Below are 17,785 nucleotides of genomic sequence, written 5' to 3'. Positions count from 1 at the left end.
TGGCTATTATGTGGTTTTGCTCCTTTCCTTTTATTTTTTTACCATAATTTATGCTTTGAATAGGCAACACATTAGGCTAGTAGAATTGTAGTTGTTGTTCTGATTTTTGTGTTTTATTTGTGCACCCAAAAGCTTCTATTGTAAAACCACTCACACATACACATCCAAAAGCATGTGTTAAAAGACCAACCAACCATAAGTCACTTCTTCTTGCAGACCAAATTTAAATTGAATGAATAAAATAAACATTCATTTAAGATATATTGTGCTACTTACTTTATGATGCAAAAAATAATTTGGTATGAATGTTTTTTCTCCGTTCAAGTTTGTATAAAAAATGTATTCTCAGTTTTCCCAACAACAGTAAAAGTGGAGCAGAAGAATAATGTAGGATTAGAAATAGAAAAGAAAAAATAATTGGGATTCGTTGACCCTTACATTAGTTCCCGGCGAAAGGTTCATGATTGAAGAGAAAAGAGAGGGTGGGCACCACTGCACCCGATTCATGGTATCCAAACCCAGACACGACACGAGTATGTTCCTCGGCCATGGTTCTTCCCTTTGTTCCCCAGTAATGTAATGTAATGGCCACATTTATGGTTCAAATTATGCCAACAGTCCAATTGGGCCAAGCCTTAGGAAGTGGCAAATGTGGCATAAATATGGATAAGGAAAGCATAAGGAATAAACAAATCACATCCTCTCTTTCACTTTTACTCACACTACCACGACATGGAAGTACAATTAGCATAATTCAAAGGACCAATCATCTTTCAACAACACATAATTCATACTTTTCATTTCTTTTTCTTATTACATTTTATTATGCATATTTTGTTCCAATAATATAATTTTAGTCCTTCTAATTAAAGTATCTTATTTTATTTTATATATAGTAGATAAAATTGTTAGATTAAGAACTGAACTTTAAACCTAATTTAATCTTATAAAAATGATATGTAAGGTGAGATTTATTATAAACTCGTTTTATCTCTAGTCGATATGTGATCTCTAACACACGTTATTCGATATATATATATATATATATATATATATATATATATATATATATATATATATATATATATATATATATATCTCAAATAGTGAGACTATACATTAATGAATGGTAATGACCGAATAAGTTCAATAAAGAATAAATCTTCTTGTATGATAAGTTTAACAAACAATAAATCTTGTGATAAGGGTAGTACAATAGGTTCAATAAACAACAAATCTATCTAAGATAGACTTTGAATGACTTTAATATCATATTAAGAAATAGACTACAACTCTAACTCAACTCAACAAAATTGACTCGTAAAATAAAATTTGCATCTATTTATATAATATAACTTATATTATTTTTGTTCAATGTGAGATTTTCAACTATATAAATTAGCAATTAGCCTTTGAAACCATTTGTGACATGGATGAAGACTAAAACTTCCACTAAAATGGTATGCCACTTACAAAGTTAATGAATAAAAATTTGTTTTTTGAATAGTTATTTTAGAAGTTTTATTGGACATGATTTGTTCATTACATAATTATGTAAATTTTTGTACACTACTGATAATACATAAAAATTAAACTTTAATTTATTATGGAAACTAACTAGTTGTTTGTCCGATTTGAGGAAACTAAGGGAAAGAAAAATAAGTAAAAGGTTTCGATCCAAATTTTTTTGAATAGCTTAAGCCAACCTCACAAGTAAATTAAATTTTGTATCTCCTTTATAATAGATAGTATTAAAGAAGTGTTAAAAGGGTGACAAGACTTCCACCTAGGAGGGTCTAGGAAGGATAGATGTACGCAATCTTAGCCTAGATAGGTTGAGGACTTAAATAAATTGCGAAGTGTTATCCAATCAAAGTTCGTGAAAAAGCTATTCCCTTCTCAACCAAGCACACACCACAGTTTAATTGAAGTGCTACTTTATATGCTCATAGTTGCTTCAAGTAACATAACAGTGATTTCATGTGACCCAACACAAACAAACACCAAAGCTCTTCTGAAACTTCTGTATGGTCACCTGGTTCAAGGTAACCAATGGCTGCCAAGTGCAGACACGTTTTTGATAGATTACAGAGTTTGAGTTTTTGCACTTACTGGAAAAAAAACACCACGCCAACAGGCAGACGAATTTTCCACAGGGATGTGGAAAAGGAAGAATTCCAGTACGCCAGCACTCAATGTCTCTCATCCTACTACAGTGTCTTTGTGGTTCGTTTAGCAATCATGGTAAGTTACTTTTTCTCTTTATGAATACGATTTTGGTCTCTGATTGAGTGTTGTAGCTGCAGTTACAACATGGTTGATGTGCAGATTAAAAGATTTGACCCTTTGTGTTACTATGCTTGATCTCAGAATTTGTTGGACTAAGCTATTATTATCTTGCTTTGTGCAGGCCATGCTAGCCATCTTGATTGGTCTTCTCACTTTCCTCACATGGCATTTCACAAAGATTTATACAACAAAATCTCTTAACAGTTTGGCTTACGACCTGCGTTATGAACTTCTGCAACGCCCCATCTTGAGGATGTGGAACATTCTGAATTCTACTTCTGAAATTACTACTGCTCAGGTTAGGCTGTCGCAGTATGTGATCAGAAGCCACACCACTCAAGCAGACCAAGTTGAGGTTGAGTTACCTGTTCATTTTTTTTTTTCCATTGTTTATACTTCTGCTATGCTGTTCTTATGTTTGATTCTATTTTCAATTCTTGCCAGATGTATGACGCGATGAGAGCTGTGACTTGGGCACTGTTTGCCAGTAAAAAAGCTCTGAATTCGATAACTGTCAAATACAAGAATGGATTTGTCCAAGCATTCCACAGAGACCTGAAGGAAAACAACACCTTTTACATATATTCTGATCTTACAAATTACTCCATGGCTGGCCACAATGAGATCAATTCGCTTTCATCGAACGAAGCTTGGAATGACAAAGACATTCACGGAAACAAGTCTGCAATTTGGTATCGGGAACCGCTTGATCCTGTCAGCGGAGAGAAGATTGGAAAAGTGATGCCAATTGCACCAGAAGACTCGATCAATATAGCAGGAATCTCCCAAGTACCCGATGGTGTAGCTTCATGGCATGTTGCTGTTAGCAAGTTTACAGATTCACCATTGCTTTCTGCGGCATTGCCAGTTTGGGACTCTTCAAATAAAAGCATTGTTGCAGTTGTGGGTGTCACAACTGCACTTTATAGCGTGGGGCAGCTCATGAAAGAGCTGGTTGAGTTGCACAGTGGTCACATGTATTTGACCTCCCAAGAGGGTTACTTACTTGCAACTTCCACAAATGCACCTCTACTGTCAAATTCTACAAAGCCTCCCAAGCTTATGATGGCTGTTGACTGTGAAAATGAAGTCATAAGAGAGGGAGCTCGGTGGCTACAGAAAACCTATGGCAACAATTTCCCTCAAAGTCATGAACTTCATGTGGAGAATGTCAAGCTAGGTCCCCAGCAATATTACATCGACTCATTCTTCCTTAACCTCAAGAGACTTCCTCTGGTACATTTAAAGAAGCTGCACGTGTTCTTTTTATCTGATCTTATGTGTAACATTTGTTGTGAGATCTTACAATGATCCATTGATGATCAAGTACTGCAATTTCTGCTAAATATAGATTCAACGAAATTTTTCTGCTGCTATTTACTTTAGTACTGTTTTGACTGACTTGAAATTTGTGCAGGTGGGTGTAATCATCATACCTAGAAAGCATATCATGGGGCAGGCAGATGAAAGAGCCTTCAAAACATTGGTTATTCTGATATCTGCATCATTGTGTATTATTGTCATTGGATGTGTTTGCATTTTGATACTGACAAATGGAGTATCAAAGGAAATGAAACTAAGAGCAGAACTGATCAGCCACCTGGAAGCAAGAAGGAAGGCAGAGGCATCAAGCAACTATAAAAGTCAATTTCTTGCAAATATGAGGTTGGTTTTTCCGAGAACACGTATATAAGTAAACAAGACAGTATAAATACCCTGTACACAAGCTACTCTAAACAAAAACATGTTCATTTCCATGAAAGAGAATTAGTAACATGCCTGTGACCCAGATTACTAGTGTGTGCCATTTGGTTCACATGTATGACAAAATCCTTCCTTTTTGTGTGTTCACAAATGTGCTTAAATAGCTTTTTCTTGGGTGCATTACAGTCATGAATTGAGGACACCAATGGCAGCAGTAATCGGGTTACTCGACATTCTTATATCCGATGACCGTCTCACAAATGAGCAATGTGCAACAGTTACTCAAATAAGAAAATGTTCAACTGCCCTGCTTCGTCTACTTAATAACATCTTGGACCTAAGCAAGGTATGAGCTGCTAATAACAACCCTTTTGTTCAAGAACGTTTATTCCACACTAACATCAATTACTGAAATGGATTCTAATGCAAAATTCTCTTACCATTGCTGCAAAGCTGCAATCTTTCAAGAAAGACTTCTAATATTTTATAGAAAATAGGTGGAATCTGGAAAATTGGTCCTAGAAGATGCAGAATTTGATTTGGGGCGTGAACTTGAAGGGCTTGTAGATATGTTTTCTGTGCAGTGCATTAACCACAATGTAGAGACTGTTCTAGACTTGTCTGGTATGTGTCTTGTTTCTCTGATTAAGAGTTTAATTTTACTGAAAAGCATGAGATAAGAAATCATCACAAGAAGTGTCTGATGCATGGTTAATTTGCTGCAGATGATATGCCAAAGCTAGTTGGAGGTGATTCTGCTAGGGTAGTTCAAATTTTTGCGAATTTGATCAACAACTCGATTAAGTTTACTCTATGTAAGTCAAACTTTTTTCTTGTATAAAGTTTCAAAACAGTAGTGGTTGTAGAAAAGAAAACTTGTGTTCATATCATCATTGTAAGATTGAATTATGCAAGGAAAAGAAATTGTTTTATTGATTACGATCACATCTAGTACATTCCTACCACATCTGTTTGTAACGTTCGAACTGTCTAAAACAAGAAAATAAAAAATATGCCAATCAACATGGAGACATTCAAAATATTTTTATCCTAATAATCAGCTATTTGCAACCATCACTCATTAACATGTTTCTAAGAATTTCAGAGATTTAACAAATGGTTCAATTACTATGTATCAACGAAGTACTGAAACTCATAAGACTAATATTAACTCTTTCAAATGAATTACAGCCGGTCACATTATTCTGAGAGGATGGTGTGAAAACCCAAATGCTTGCAGTGATGATACAAATTTTCCACTAGAGCAGAAGAAATCACGGTGTTCACGGAAGAACAGAGCAAAACAACATGAAAACCATGCACAGAGGACTTCCAACAGAGATAACAAAATAGTACTTTGGTTTGAAGTTGATGACACAGGCTGTGGTATGTTTCAAAAACTTGACTGGAAAAACAGTGGTGAAAACCATCGCTTTTGTGTGGCAAAAGAAATATGTTTGACATGTATATGGCTATCTTATATTCACATGCATCCCCTTCATAGGTATTGATCCAAGTAAATGGGAATCCGTGTTTGAAAGCTTTGAGCAAGCTGATCCATCAACTACTAGACTGTAAGTGACTTGAAATTTTAACAAAGACAACATATAAATGTGCTAAAACTTACATTTTAGCTATCATATTAGCATGGCCTCATTATCTCAGTCATATGAGATTGCTATTGAACTCTCAAATTAATTTGAACACATATACAGCAATAATTGATGACTTGAACCCAACCACTTTTAAATGTTATGCACTGAAAATTCAATAGTTCTGAAACCTTTACTCGTTTCAGGCATGGAGGCACGGGTCTTGGTCTTTGCATTGTCAGAACCTTGGTGAGTAAGACCTTAATATGTAAACCTCCACTCGAGCCAAGAAGAACTTTATTTTTAGGGAAAGTTGCGTACATTTTCATTTTATCTCTATTAATCTGTGGTGGTAGGTTAACAAGATGGGTGGAGAAATCAAGGTTGTGAAAAAGGATGGCCCAGGAACACTGATGCGATTATACTTGCGTCTGAGTGCACCCCTGGATGCCACAGAACAACATTGTCAAGTAGATTTTGCTAACAAAGGCTTAGTGGTGAGTAGAATCAACTTGGCTTTGAGTGACTACAAAGATAATAAGCAGGACATGAAATAAAATGTGTCAGTGCAGGTACTTCTTGCACTACATGGCAGTATGGGTAGATCTGTTACATCTAAGTGGTTACAGAAAAATGGGGTAGTGTCTATGGAGGCATCAGAATGGAATGGATTAACACAAATTCTTAGGGTACTCTTTCATGCTAGAAGTTCAGCTCATAATAATGGTTTCGATGCAAATTATTCGGTGCATGAAAATTTAAAGTCGAAACTGCTGAGCATACAGGAAATGAGGAACCCAGTTTTTGTGATTGCTGTTGACATTGAACTACTTGACTTGAGCACAGATATATGGAAGGAACAACTCAATTTCCTTCACAGATACTTTGGGAGAGCGAAATTCGTGTGGATACTAAATCATGACTCCTCCAATACCATAAAGATGGAGCTTTGCAGGAAAGGACATACACTGACAGTGAACAAACCCCTCTACAAAACAAAAATGCTTCATATTTTGGAAACCATTACAAAGGAAAGAAGTGATGAGCTACAAAAGAAAAACATGACTACTCCAAGAGCTACAGTGAAAGAGGGTTATTTGCATGAGAGTCTTGAGATTGATTACACTCAATGTGATGTTGCAAGCTCAGATGGTTCTGACATTTCTGAAACGGGAGGTTCTAATCCTGTTCGTGAAAGTGGGGATAAACAAAGAGAGAAGGAAGTGAGATCTGAATCATCATCACAACACAAGATAAATAACTTAGCTGGATTAGCAAATGGATATAAGGAAGATAATAATCCTTGGAAGGAAGAGTTGTGTGAGAGCAGCCTCAACTCTAACAATGTCACACCAAAATCATCCTCCACTAAACAACCACTAGGCACTGAAGGTGAAGATTCTGAATATGGAGAAACAAGAAGTGGCAGTAGCTCGAGCAGAACGGTGAGTGGAAAAAAATCTCTTGAAGGGCTGAGGATATTGCTTGCAGAAGATACACCAGTGATTCAAAGGGTTGCAACCATAATGCTTGAGAAAATGGGAGCCATTGTTGTAGCTGTAGGTGATGGACAACAAGCAGTGGATGCTCTGAATGGCATGCCTGGTGTTGAAGATTGTAGAAGGGAGTCTATCATGAAAGAAAGAAACACAAGATCATCTCAAACTGAGATTCTCAGTAGCCCACCATATGACTTGATCCTAATGGATTGTCAGGTAAAATTTGTTGCAATTTCATAATCTATTTCAACTTTTCATGTTCCAATTCCTTCTCTTGTGTGTAAAATATAACAGATGCCAAAGATGGATGGGTATGAGGCAACAAAAGCAATCAGGAAATCAGAAGTGGGAACTGGTTTGCACATTCCAATTGTTGCTCTTACAGCTCATGCAATGTCATGTGATGAAGCCAAGTGCTTGGAGGTTGGCATGGATGCTTATTTAACAAAGCCAATTGACTTCAAACTGATGGAGTCCACCATTCTTTCACTCACAAGAAGAACATTCTGACTTTTGTTTGATGCTGTAACGAAGCTAATAAAGGCTTGTCTTAAACATCGAGAATCATGGCATAACATAAGAATTCCAGAAACGTAATCCAATTTTCCTGAATTAACTAATTTGTACAGCAAAGGACTGAGACTTGTTACTCTTTCTTTCTTTAACCATACAGAGAAGGCCAAATTCTATGACAATGTGACAGCATTTTGTACAAGAAAGAACATTTTGTCTGTATATTACCTTATCTGTTTACCTATTTCTTTTATATATGAAAGCTCAACTATGAGCTTTGAAGTATGCAATCAACATAAAATTTGGTTAATCATCAATTTTTCATTGGTTTCACATTTTAGTTAAATTCTGATTTTCTCCTTATTTAGCCGCGTGTGCTCTTAGATTTGTCATCTCTACCATTTTGCCACCTGTTGGGACCAGCTATTGGCTGATAATGTACAAGATTTTAACAGAGATTTAAGCAGTCATTATATGTACCACATTCTATTTCTACACACAATAATTTTCTTAGATTTAGTCTTCGAGAACTTATTGTCATTTTCATTTGTCTAACTTAGATGGAATAATCATATTTTCATTTGTCTTTTAAAGATGTTGAAAATAGTTAGACAACCTTTCATATTGGAAGTGTCAAATTTTGAAAAAACTGCTACTAAAAGAATAGTTGATTTGTTTTTTGGAGAACAAAAAGATATTTTGGTTACATAAAAATAGCTAATGAATATATCTTACACTTTGTCAAGAGTTAGCATAACTTGGTTGATTGGTGAAGAAGATTAGGACACAATTTTCATGGTTGAGATAAACTATAAAAAGTTGTGTTTCTCTTTGTCTTGTGACTCTTTAAGAAGCTTTCATATATATTTAGACTAAAAGTTTTATAAGTGCAAAAAAAATTATAAACACTATTTAACCATTCACCTTCTACTATTTTTCACTAATAAAGTGATATTTGAGTTCGTAACGAATTATATTTGAAGAATATAAATAGTGCAGATATGTTTCTAAACCTCTTGATAGTTTGAAACGAGAGGGGAAAAGATAATAAAAAAATATTGGATATCTTTGTTGTAGAAGGAGCATATAATGTATTTATCCTCATCTATTATTACACTTATTTTCTGTGGATTTTGATATTGTTTAGTAATAGCATTATTACGTTTTGTATGAATAGAATATGTTTACGTTGTGTGTGATAAAAAGTAGTGTGGTATGAAAAAGTTCATTAAAATATTGGATGGTGAGTTAGCAAAACCGTGGTGGGACTAGTAAAGTAGGTGATGTGGTTCCATGGCCAGGCCCAATGTCAGCCCAACACGTTACTACTCTACTTGTTGCCTAAGCAGCTGCACTTTGTTCGATTTCGTGTTCTTTACTCTCTTCACCAAAGCAAAAAGCTTGAATAGAGAGGCACGGAGAGAACTACAAATCCCAACCCAGAAGTAAAACTAAGTAGCAAACACAAAGCACGGCAAAATGGCGAGGTACGATCGAGCAATCACGGTGTTCTCCCCCGACGGCCACCTCTTCCAGGTCGAGTACGCCCTCGAAGCCGTCCGCAAAGGTAACGCCGCCGTCGGCGTCCGAGGTACCGACAACGTCGTCCTCGGCGTCGAGAAGAAATCCACTGCCAAACTCCAAGACTCCAGGTTCCCTTCCAATTCCCCTTTTCTTTCAGATCCCTTTCCCTTCGATTAGGGATCACCGAGACAACGACGTCGTTTCAAACTAGACTTGACTTACTTCCTAATTGACTCTGTGTCGTTTCGCAGGACGGTGAGGAAGATTGTGAATCTCGATGATCACATTGCGCTTGCCTGCGCGGGGCTGAAGGCCGACGCACGTGTGCTCATAAACCGGGCACGTGTGGAGTGTCAGAGTCACAGGCTCACCGTCGAGGATCCCGTTACTGTTGAGTATATCACCCGTTACATCGCGGGGCTTCAGCAGAAGTACACGCAGAGTGGTGGTGTGCGACCGTTTGGGCTTTCCACCCTCATTGTTGGGTTTGATCCCTACACTGGCGCCCCTTCACTGTACCAAACGGACCCTTCTGGCACGTTTTCCGCGTGGAAGGCGAACGCCACCGGCCGAAACTCGAATTCGATTCGGGAGTTTCTGGAGAAGAATTACAAGGAGACCTCTGGGCAGGAGACTGTCAAATTGGCTATTCGTGCATTGCTTGAAGTGAGTTTCATTTTGGCTTTTTGTTTGTTAATGAATACCTGCCTTCCTGATTTTGTTGTTTGTCTAGAAACTTTTGCCTTGCATTTTGCTTGTTCAGCCTTTGGAATGGTCTACCCTGATGTGTTCTCTTTGCTTCTACCTTTTTATTGGAATCATAACATACGAATTTTTAACCTTATGTTCAATTCCATTGTATTTTTTAAAATGTATCGAAACAGAACAAAATCAATATGCTATGCTCTATCTTGTTCAAACCTTTCTATCAAAAGCTATCTAGTTGTCTTGAGTTTGATATGCCTTCTAATGTATTGGGCAGTTGAGTTGAAGTAACATTTTCACTAGATTAGACTGGATGTTCACACATAGACTTTGTCTCTCTTTTTGATTCTTGATGTATACCCAGCTTCATTCTAAAAATCAATAGCTAATATAGTCATAGGAGTTGTTATGTAACGCATATATAGCACTATTCTTTTGGAATATTTATCGTTGAGTAAGATTAAAAGACGAATCTTATGCACTGATTGATGTTTTATAGTTGTAAACATAAACCATGTTTTAGCATGTGACTCATTCTTACCTAAACTTTGTTGATACATGTCTGTAAGCTATCTGGTACATTATTAATACTTTATGCAAATAAGTATATCATTCAACCTCAACTTGAACCATCAAATTCATTTTAATTCACTAAAATAACACTTTTGTGGAATTTCATGATAACTTCTCAGATATCTAATATAATAGTTTATATCTTTCAGATTCTTTTTGCATTGATCTATTACAATGACCTTCTGTAATTGTGTGTAGGAATGTAAGCCAAACCAATATATGAATATATGAAAAACAAGACGACTTTTTAATACATTTATGTGGTACTTGTTCCACTTAGTTGAAAAGCTTTTCGTTTGAAAATTTGAGTATAAAATAAAAGATGAGAGCTAGGGCAGACAGTTGGAAGGAATGAGGATATTATTGTACTTAAGATGCACTTTTTCTTCCGTCTTACGAATTGTTTTTGCATAGAGGCTAGCTAACTTCATCTTAACTGATAAGTAAAATTATTAGGACACTAGTATATGTCATTTAGATCAGTTCTAGATGTTCTAGGATAGTCTGCAACCTAAAGTGAAGCTTATGTTGCTGTATTTCACAATACTTGGCACTTAATTCTCTTATTGTTTTCCGCAGAATTACAATTTAGGTATTTCTAGTAAAATATTTATTGTTTGGGAACAATCAACCAAATAAATGGTTAAAAATGTTGTAAGATTGGTTAATGGTATAACCATATATTGCTTCAATGAGCACTTAACTAATTAATTTTACTTAAATTGAAAAAAAAATCTTGGAATTTCCATGTGTTTATTGTTTTTGTATTTTTTGTGCCCTAGGCCCAGAATTCTTGACTAGTCCTATTTTTGGTTAGTGTTTTGCATACTTGGGAAAGGGATTGGGGCAATATTTTCCCATTGAAGACTGACGTTTTCAGTGCTGCAGACTGGTTCTTTTTTATTAGAGTTTTTTTTATTATTGAAGTAAATGTACATCTATGCATGACTAGTTTGCATTCAAAGCCTTTATGTACGATGTGTGTCTTTTGCCACTTAAAATGCAAAATTTTGGGCTGCGTAACATAATGATTTCCACACAAATATTGTCAGAGCAAGTTGATAAATCTGAGAGTAGTAAATTGGCCTGTTCAATCGAACTCTGAAATAGATCGAGTAGTTCTGCCTATTCCAGTTGCATATTTACAGAGTATTAGTGTTATTACTATCTTTTAATAGTTTTTTATGCATTCGGAACATGGTTTTTTGCGCTTCACTTTGTGATTTTTATTTGACATGGTATGTGATTAGGTTGTTGAGAGTGGAGGGAAGAATATAGAAGTTGCTGTGATGACTAAGGAGAATGGTCTGCGTCAACTGGAGGAAGCTGAAATTGATGCCATCGTTGCTGAGATCGAAGCAGAGAAAGCAGCTGCTGAGGCTGCGAAGAAAGCCCCTCCGAAGGAGACATGATTTTCTATTTAGTTTGTTACGCAGTGTTCTTGCTAGGTTGTGGCTGTACTCGCTGGAGCTAAAATTGATGACATTGTGTCTGAGATTGAAACAGAGAAAACGGTTGTTGAGGCTGCAAATACCATTTCTAAGGAGAAGACAAGATTTATGTTACTTTTGTTTAACTCGTGAACTGTTCTTGCTAGATGTTGGCCTAACTTAAAATTGAATTCTTTGCTGTTTTTGGGTACTGCCATATGATATAGTATTGGTCAAATTAATTGCATGCTATTATTATTCAAGTTCAAATTGAGTCGGGTGATACACCATGATCCACAACATTTTCATTGGCAAGAACTCGTGCTTTATACTAGTCAATACGACAATATTCAGGCAATATATGTCCATTGTGTAAAAGAAAGAAAGTGTATTTCCATCTCCAAAAGAAATTTTAATGACGTGAAATGGAAATAGTTGTGTTATTAGAGTCTGGTTAAATCATGTGAATTGTTATATCTATATATATATATATATATATATATATATATTCTGTAGTATTGGAAGTAATGCGTTGAAAACATCTATCAACTGTACCTAGTTGTCACGTAGGTCATAGAACAAAATGCGGTAATTTTCTTGTGTGAGTGGGAGTGTATGTTTTTAATTGTTTGGTTTATTATGAAATTTAATCAAATTTTTAATATATTTTTTATTTTATCGTAATTTTATTATGCTCAAATGAGGTATGTTAATTAAAAAAAATTTATGTTCCATATTTGAATATTTATATTTTTTATATGTTTATTTAGTGTATATTTTTCTTTTTTCATATGAGAATGTTTAACTCTCTCAGTTTAAGTGGTTAATAGTATAAACATTTCATTTATTAAGTAATATAAAAAAATTATCTTTTACTCTATTAATTTTTGTTTTGTTTGAAAAAATCTTGTGTTAATAAAACTATTTTGTTAGTTCTCAACTATTATATTTAAAAAGTTTTCTTAGATTTTTAAAGTATTCCTAATCTTTTCATTATACATTTATTTTTCATTGTGCAATTTTATTTAATAGTCTCTTAAATTGTTTCTAAGACACACATTTGATAATTTTTTAATATTTTTATTTGTTGTTTATTTTCCTAACTCATTATCAGTTATATTGTAATTTTGTCAGTATAATTGTATAAATAAATTTTATTTACTATAATATAAAAATTTAATGTAATTGTCATATTTTTTTATCATATCCAACATATATATAAGTTCGAAAGATACAAGATCTATGTTAAAATTTTATTATTACTAGTTTAATATTTGTTTTTTGCATGATTTTAATCAAGTGATGTATTATAATTTGTATTAGTGCATAAAGAATAGATTCATTAGAATTTAAAAAATTGAAGTAAACAAATATTTAAAATATATTTTAATTTGAATATTTGTTTTCCTTTTATATTTTTTTTAAAATATTTTAAAATTTTATAACTAGATTCCATTAATGTTTGCAAATTTAATAAATGTTTTGGTTCTAATAAAATTTTATTTAGTATTCTAATTTGAAATGTATAAATTATATTTTTTTTATATAAATATTTGATATCATAGAAACAATCATCCTTTTAATATAGAAAATTTGATAATATTATGTTTCATTTACCGTAATTATTTATTTATTTTATAAAAATTAATTAATTAGTATTGAAACAAAAAAAAAAGGTATGAGTATGAGTATGAAAATATACACATTATCTGGTGGAGATGTGGATGTAACAAAAGTTTTAAACCCGTTGGATTTGGGTATGAAAATGAAGATGAATATTTTTTATGGAGATGGAGATTGGATAATGAAACACGTTCTCACCTCGCCCGTTGTCATCTATATGCACAACAGATTATTTCTCTCATTAGTTACATTTGTTGTAGGTAACATTTGCTCCTCGTTTATTTGAGAAATTAATGGACCGTAACATTTAAATAAAATTTTCTTCTGTAACAAAATTTAGGATATTCTCACATTATGTTTACGTGAGATTTCACTAATATTTCTAAAGTTACAAGAACATGACATTTAAATCCACTATAAACTTGCGTCAACAAACAAAGAACATGCTACTTCTCTATCAAACCTTTTTAAAGGTTAAGGCATTATACCACCATCATATACTTATTTAGTTTTATCCTCATCGTTGAAAACATCTTCATTATATACTAATCCATTCTAATAGAATGATTAAAGGCTTACCTTAGTAAAAAGAAAATTGTTCTGTGGAATACTCTAACATGTTATTAATTTCTACATCAAATTTAGAATATAAACTAAATTTATGCATGTACCATGATTTAATATTATTGTTCAACCACTCATAAGTAACAATATTTAATATTTTGTTGACTTAATACTTAATTTGGTCATCTAATTTTATTCAAATTTTCAAAAAGACCTATAACTTTTTATTTATTCAATTTAGTCCTTCAATCTTTTAAAAATGTTTAGTTTGGTCTTTTTCGTTAAATTTACATTAACACTGTGTCCGTACAGTGTCACATGTCATGCTACTATCACATGACAGTACTTGTTTTCGTTTTCAGATTAGTCTTCTTATTTATAATTTTGATTTAAGTTGGTCATTTCTTCTTTTCAAATAAAGCAATTTGGTTCCTCTCCAATTTGAGACTAAATTAGTAATTAAATTTAATTACAACTTATATATACATGTTAAATTTAAAATATATATCAAATCACTCCACCTAAATATTCAATTTTTTTTTACATTTTTACATCAAAAAACTCCTATTTAAACTTATAATATTTTAAAAATATTAAAATGTAAATTTAAAGTGACAGTTGTAATTTTTAAATGTTTAATGTGACAAATATTTTTAATGTGAAGTGTCACTTTATATTTACATTTTTAATATTTTTAAAATATTATAAGTTTAAATAGGAGTTTTTTTTATGTAAAAATGTAAAAAAAAATGAATATTTAGACTAACAAAAATTAGTAAATTGAATATTTTAAAAAAGTTGAAGGAATAAATTGAACAAATAAAAAATTAAAAATCTATTTTAAAAATTGAATAAAATTAGATGATCAAATTAGGTTTAAACATTTTATTTGCTATCTTCTCTTCAAACGGTTGTACATATGTAGCCCCTAAAACTCTCATAAATTTTATCTTCACGGAATATTTTTTTAAAATCGTAATAAAGATGACACAAACAAAATTTTTTTAATCTCTTCCAGCATCATTGTTGAAAGTATGGACTAATCCCTATCATTATAGTGAACAAACATCAATTTTAACGAAGTGGATTAAAAATAGTAAACTAGCATAAGCAAGTGGGTTCTTAAAAAATCAGCTTCAACTTTCTTTATTTTAAGTCTATATAACAACTATTGTTATTGGAAAATGTAAGAACTTTTTTATTCATTTTGTTGTTGCATTTTGGTTCTCAAAACTCTTGGATAACTATGATTGGACACGTAAGTCTTCAATTTTCTCCAACCTTAACCATTTGAACTTTTTGAGCATTTTCTCTTTAAACAACTTTATTAAAATCTTAGGTTCACACGTTCTTCATTATCTACATCAAAATCATAATGTAGCTTATCAATATTACAACTTTTTTTCTAGCTCAAGCATTAGAACTCTAAGATCCAATTAAACTTCTTTGTTTTCTATTTTCCTTTTCTTTTCCTCCTTTGGTTAATTTAGTTATGGTTGTTTGAGTTGTAATTTTTTTTTTTCGTTTAGGGACTATTTTTTCTCCAGTTGTCTTTGCAACAACAATTTAATTTCCCCAAAATAACCAACCATGTGCAAGTCCTTTTATTCAATGTCATCGAAATGGACATTGTGAACCAATTCCAACTTTTGATTAGCATCACCCTTAATAACATTTAGAAAATATATCTCAACTTCAATATTATCATGTTTTTATTTTATTTATTTTTATATCTTATTTTTATTTTATTTTTGGATTTTGTTTAATATTTTAAGTTTTATTAAATAAAAGTGAAAAAATAGATGTCTGAATTATATTTTACAAATAAAAGGAAATATCAGATATTTGAGAAGATTATTAACGAGATTAGTGAAATATTGGATAGTCAAAGATTATCGACCGTATCAAATATCCAAGAAATTGGTTACTCAAACTACATGTTAGAATAATTGAAAAATAATTTTAAAATATGTATTAAATATCCAAAAAGTTGGTTACTTAAATTACATATCAGAATAATTGAAGAATAATTCAAAGATATGAAATCTCCAAAGATGAAAAGATATATATCAAGAATTATCTCTTACCATTTATTCAAGTACTAACATCAAATCTAAAGGTCCAGCCAATTATGTTATGAAAGTCTATAAATTTATGATTTGACATAGGTCAAACAAACACTGGGAGAGAAAAAAAAAACTTGATATCTCTACACTTCAAAGATAGAAGTAGTATGAAGGATGGAGACATTCAATTTCAATAGCATGCCTATGAGTAGATAATTCCCTCATCCACGGTAATGCATTCTTAATCCTCTATGAATCTCATTAATTAGTATAATTATTTTCCATGACTCTTATGAATATTGTGTTCTATTCTTGCTTTAATTGCATGATAATTATTGATTATTCATTGCATATTTGTGGGTATCTAATCATTGGATATCATATTAGAACTTAGATTAGAATAGACAACTAATTGATTGTCTATTTAGACATAAAGTACATAATTGATCATTCATAATATCATAATTTTGATCATTAATGTGAACTCTTAATAAAGAAAAAAGAATATTATTTGATGTTTTTACTTTAAATTAGATCATGAAACTCAATCTCAATGAAACTAAATCCCAAAGAAAAAATAATATTATTTGATATTTTTCTTCATCAAAGTCTTTGTTTTCATTGTATAAGTTCCTTTTAACCTTTACAATGTAATTATGAATTTATTTTATTATCTCAACCTAGATATTTTGTTATTCTCACATTGTTAGTAACTAATCAATTAATTTCAACTATATTTTATTATCCAAACATTTGTACCATTAACAAATATAGTGAGGCTATCAAATTGTTCATTTATCTCTTTCTACCACAATTTAACCTTGTAAATATCTTCGTATTTCAAATTTTTATGAATTCAATAACTTCAAAATATCTCCATGGGCTAATGTCTATGTATGACATGAATTTCACCTCTTATAATAGAATGATGAATAATTTATCCAATATCTAAGAGAGTAGATTTTAAATCTGAATTACATTCCTATATAATAAAACTCTCTCTCATATTATATAACCCAAAACCTAAGGACTGAATAAATATAAAAAAAATGAAAACCTTAATTCACTCAATTCCACCATCATCAAGAACTAAAAAAAAAACAAAAAATATGGATAAAAAAGGTAAAACAAAATTGAATACCCTTATCTATCCCAGCCCATCAACTTTAATGAAAATGAGAAACAACAGTGAACAATCAATAAAATAAAGATCTTTTAGTACACAAGTGTGTTGTTATCTTTTCTTCATCATTTTAACGATTTCACATAATTGCCTCCTTTGTGTATATTGAGTTCAAAATTCTACATTTTTCCATTTAAATTTTTAATAGAGTGATGTATATAAAAGTTTGAATGTAAGCTATATTTAAGATTTTGCAAAATTATATTCCTTTTATACTGTCTTTTTTTAATTGTTTAAAAATGATCATACCAATATTTTTTGATATATCATACTTTAACAAGGAAGTTACTTGAATTTATTAACATTGAAAATAATTAGAGTTTCTGTATTTACTGTACTCATAATGTGACTGCTCACTCGTTTTTACCCATAATACTAAATATCAAAAACATTGGCCCATATAGTAAAAAAATAAAAAGAACATTTAAACAAAACAATTTAGTGGCCTATGCAGGTCTCGAACCTGCGACCTTCGCGTTATTAGCACGACGTTCTAACCAACTGAGCTAATAGGCCAGTT

At 32.2% G+C, this 17,785-nt stretch overlaps 2 protein-coding genes and 1 non-coding gene across 3 annotated transcripts; 2 read left to right on the top strand and 1 right to left on the bottom strand.

Annotated features, from left to right (window-relative positions):
* Positions 1 to 2,052: 2,052 nt before the first annotated feature.
* Positions 2,053 to 7,930, top strand: LOC114179023 (histidine kinase 1-like). Its single transcript, XM_028065210.1, has 13 exons — positions 2,053 to 2,244; positions 2,411 to 2,644; positions 2,734 to 3,525; positions 3,707 to 3,954; positions 4,180 to 4,339; positions 4,491 to 4,617; positions 4,719 to 4,808; positions 5,185 to 5,379; positions 5,498 to 5,567; positions 5,792 to 5,834; positions 5,942 to 6,082; positions 6,158 to 7,300; positions 7,379 to 7,930. Exons 1-13 carry the CDS (start codon positions 2,053 to 2,055, stop codon positions 7,592 to 7,594), a joined length of 3,651 nt encoding a protein of 1,216 aa, XP_027921011.1. The 3' UTR covers positions 7,595 to 7,930.
* A 1,021-nt stretch (positions 7,931 to 8,951) lies between these two features.
* On the top strand, positions 8,952 to 12,099 carry LOC114178850 (proteasome subunit alpha type-7). The gene is made up of 3 exons (XM_028064972.1): positions 8,952 to 9,249; positions 9,373 to 9,787; positions 11,650 to 12,099. Exons 1-3 carry the CDS (start codon positions 9,077 to 9,079, stop codon positions 11,809 to 11,811), a joined length of 750 nt encoding a protein of 249 aa, XP_027920773.1. The 5' UTR covers positions 8,952 to 9,076; the 3' UTR covers positions 11,812 to 12,099.
* A 5,608-nt stretch (positions 12,100 to 17,707) lies between these two features.
* TRNAI-AAU lies at positions 17,708 to 17,781 on the bottom strand. The gene has a single exon. It is a non-coding gene; the product is annotated as a tRNA-Ile (tRNA).
* Between the last annotated feature and the right edge of the window lie 4 nt (positions 17,782 to 17,785).

This window comes from Vigna unguiculata, chromosome 3 (genome assembly GCF_004118075.2).
Source record: "Vigna unguiculata cultivar IT97K-499-35 chromosome 3, ASM411807v1, whole genome shotgun sequence".
Lineage (NCBI taxonomy): Eukaryota > Viridiplantae > Streptophyta > Magnoliopsida > Fabales > Fabaceae > Vigna > Vigna unguiculata.
This window is presented reverse-complemented; position numbering and strand designations above follow the sequence as displayed.

Coding starts and splice junctions, on each gene's coding strand:
- LOC114178850 (XM_028064972.1), top strand. CDS start 9,077: ATGGCGAGGTACGATCGAGCAATCACGGTGTTCTCCCCCGACGGCCAC. Junction 9,250..9,372: donor GCCAAACTCCAAGACTCCAG/GTTCCCTTCCAA, acceptor GTCGTTTCGCAG/GACGGTGAGGAAGATTGTGA. Junction 9,788..11,649: donor CTATTCGTGCATTGCTTGAA/GTGAGTTTCATT, acceptor GTATGTGATTAG/GTTGTTGAGAGTGGAGGGAA.
- LOC114179023 (XM_028065210.1), top strand. CDS start 2,053: ATGGCTGCCAAGTGCAGACACGTTTTTGATAGATTACAGAGTTTGAGT. Junction 6,083..6,157: donor TTGCTAACAAAGGCTTAGTG/GTGAGTAGAATC, acceptor GTGTCAGTGCAG/GTACTTCTTGCACTACATGG. Junction 7,301..7,378: donor TGATCCTAATGGATTGTCAG/GTAAAATTTGTT, acceptor AAAATATAACAG/ATGCCAAAGATGGATGGGTA.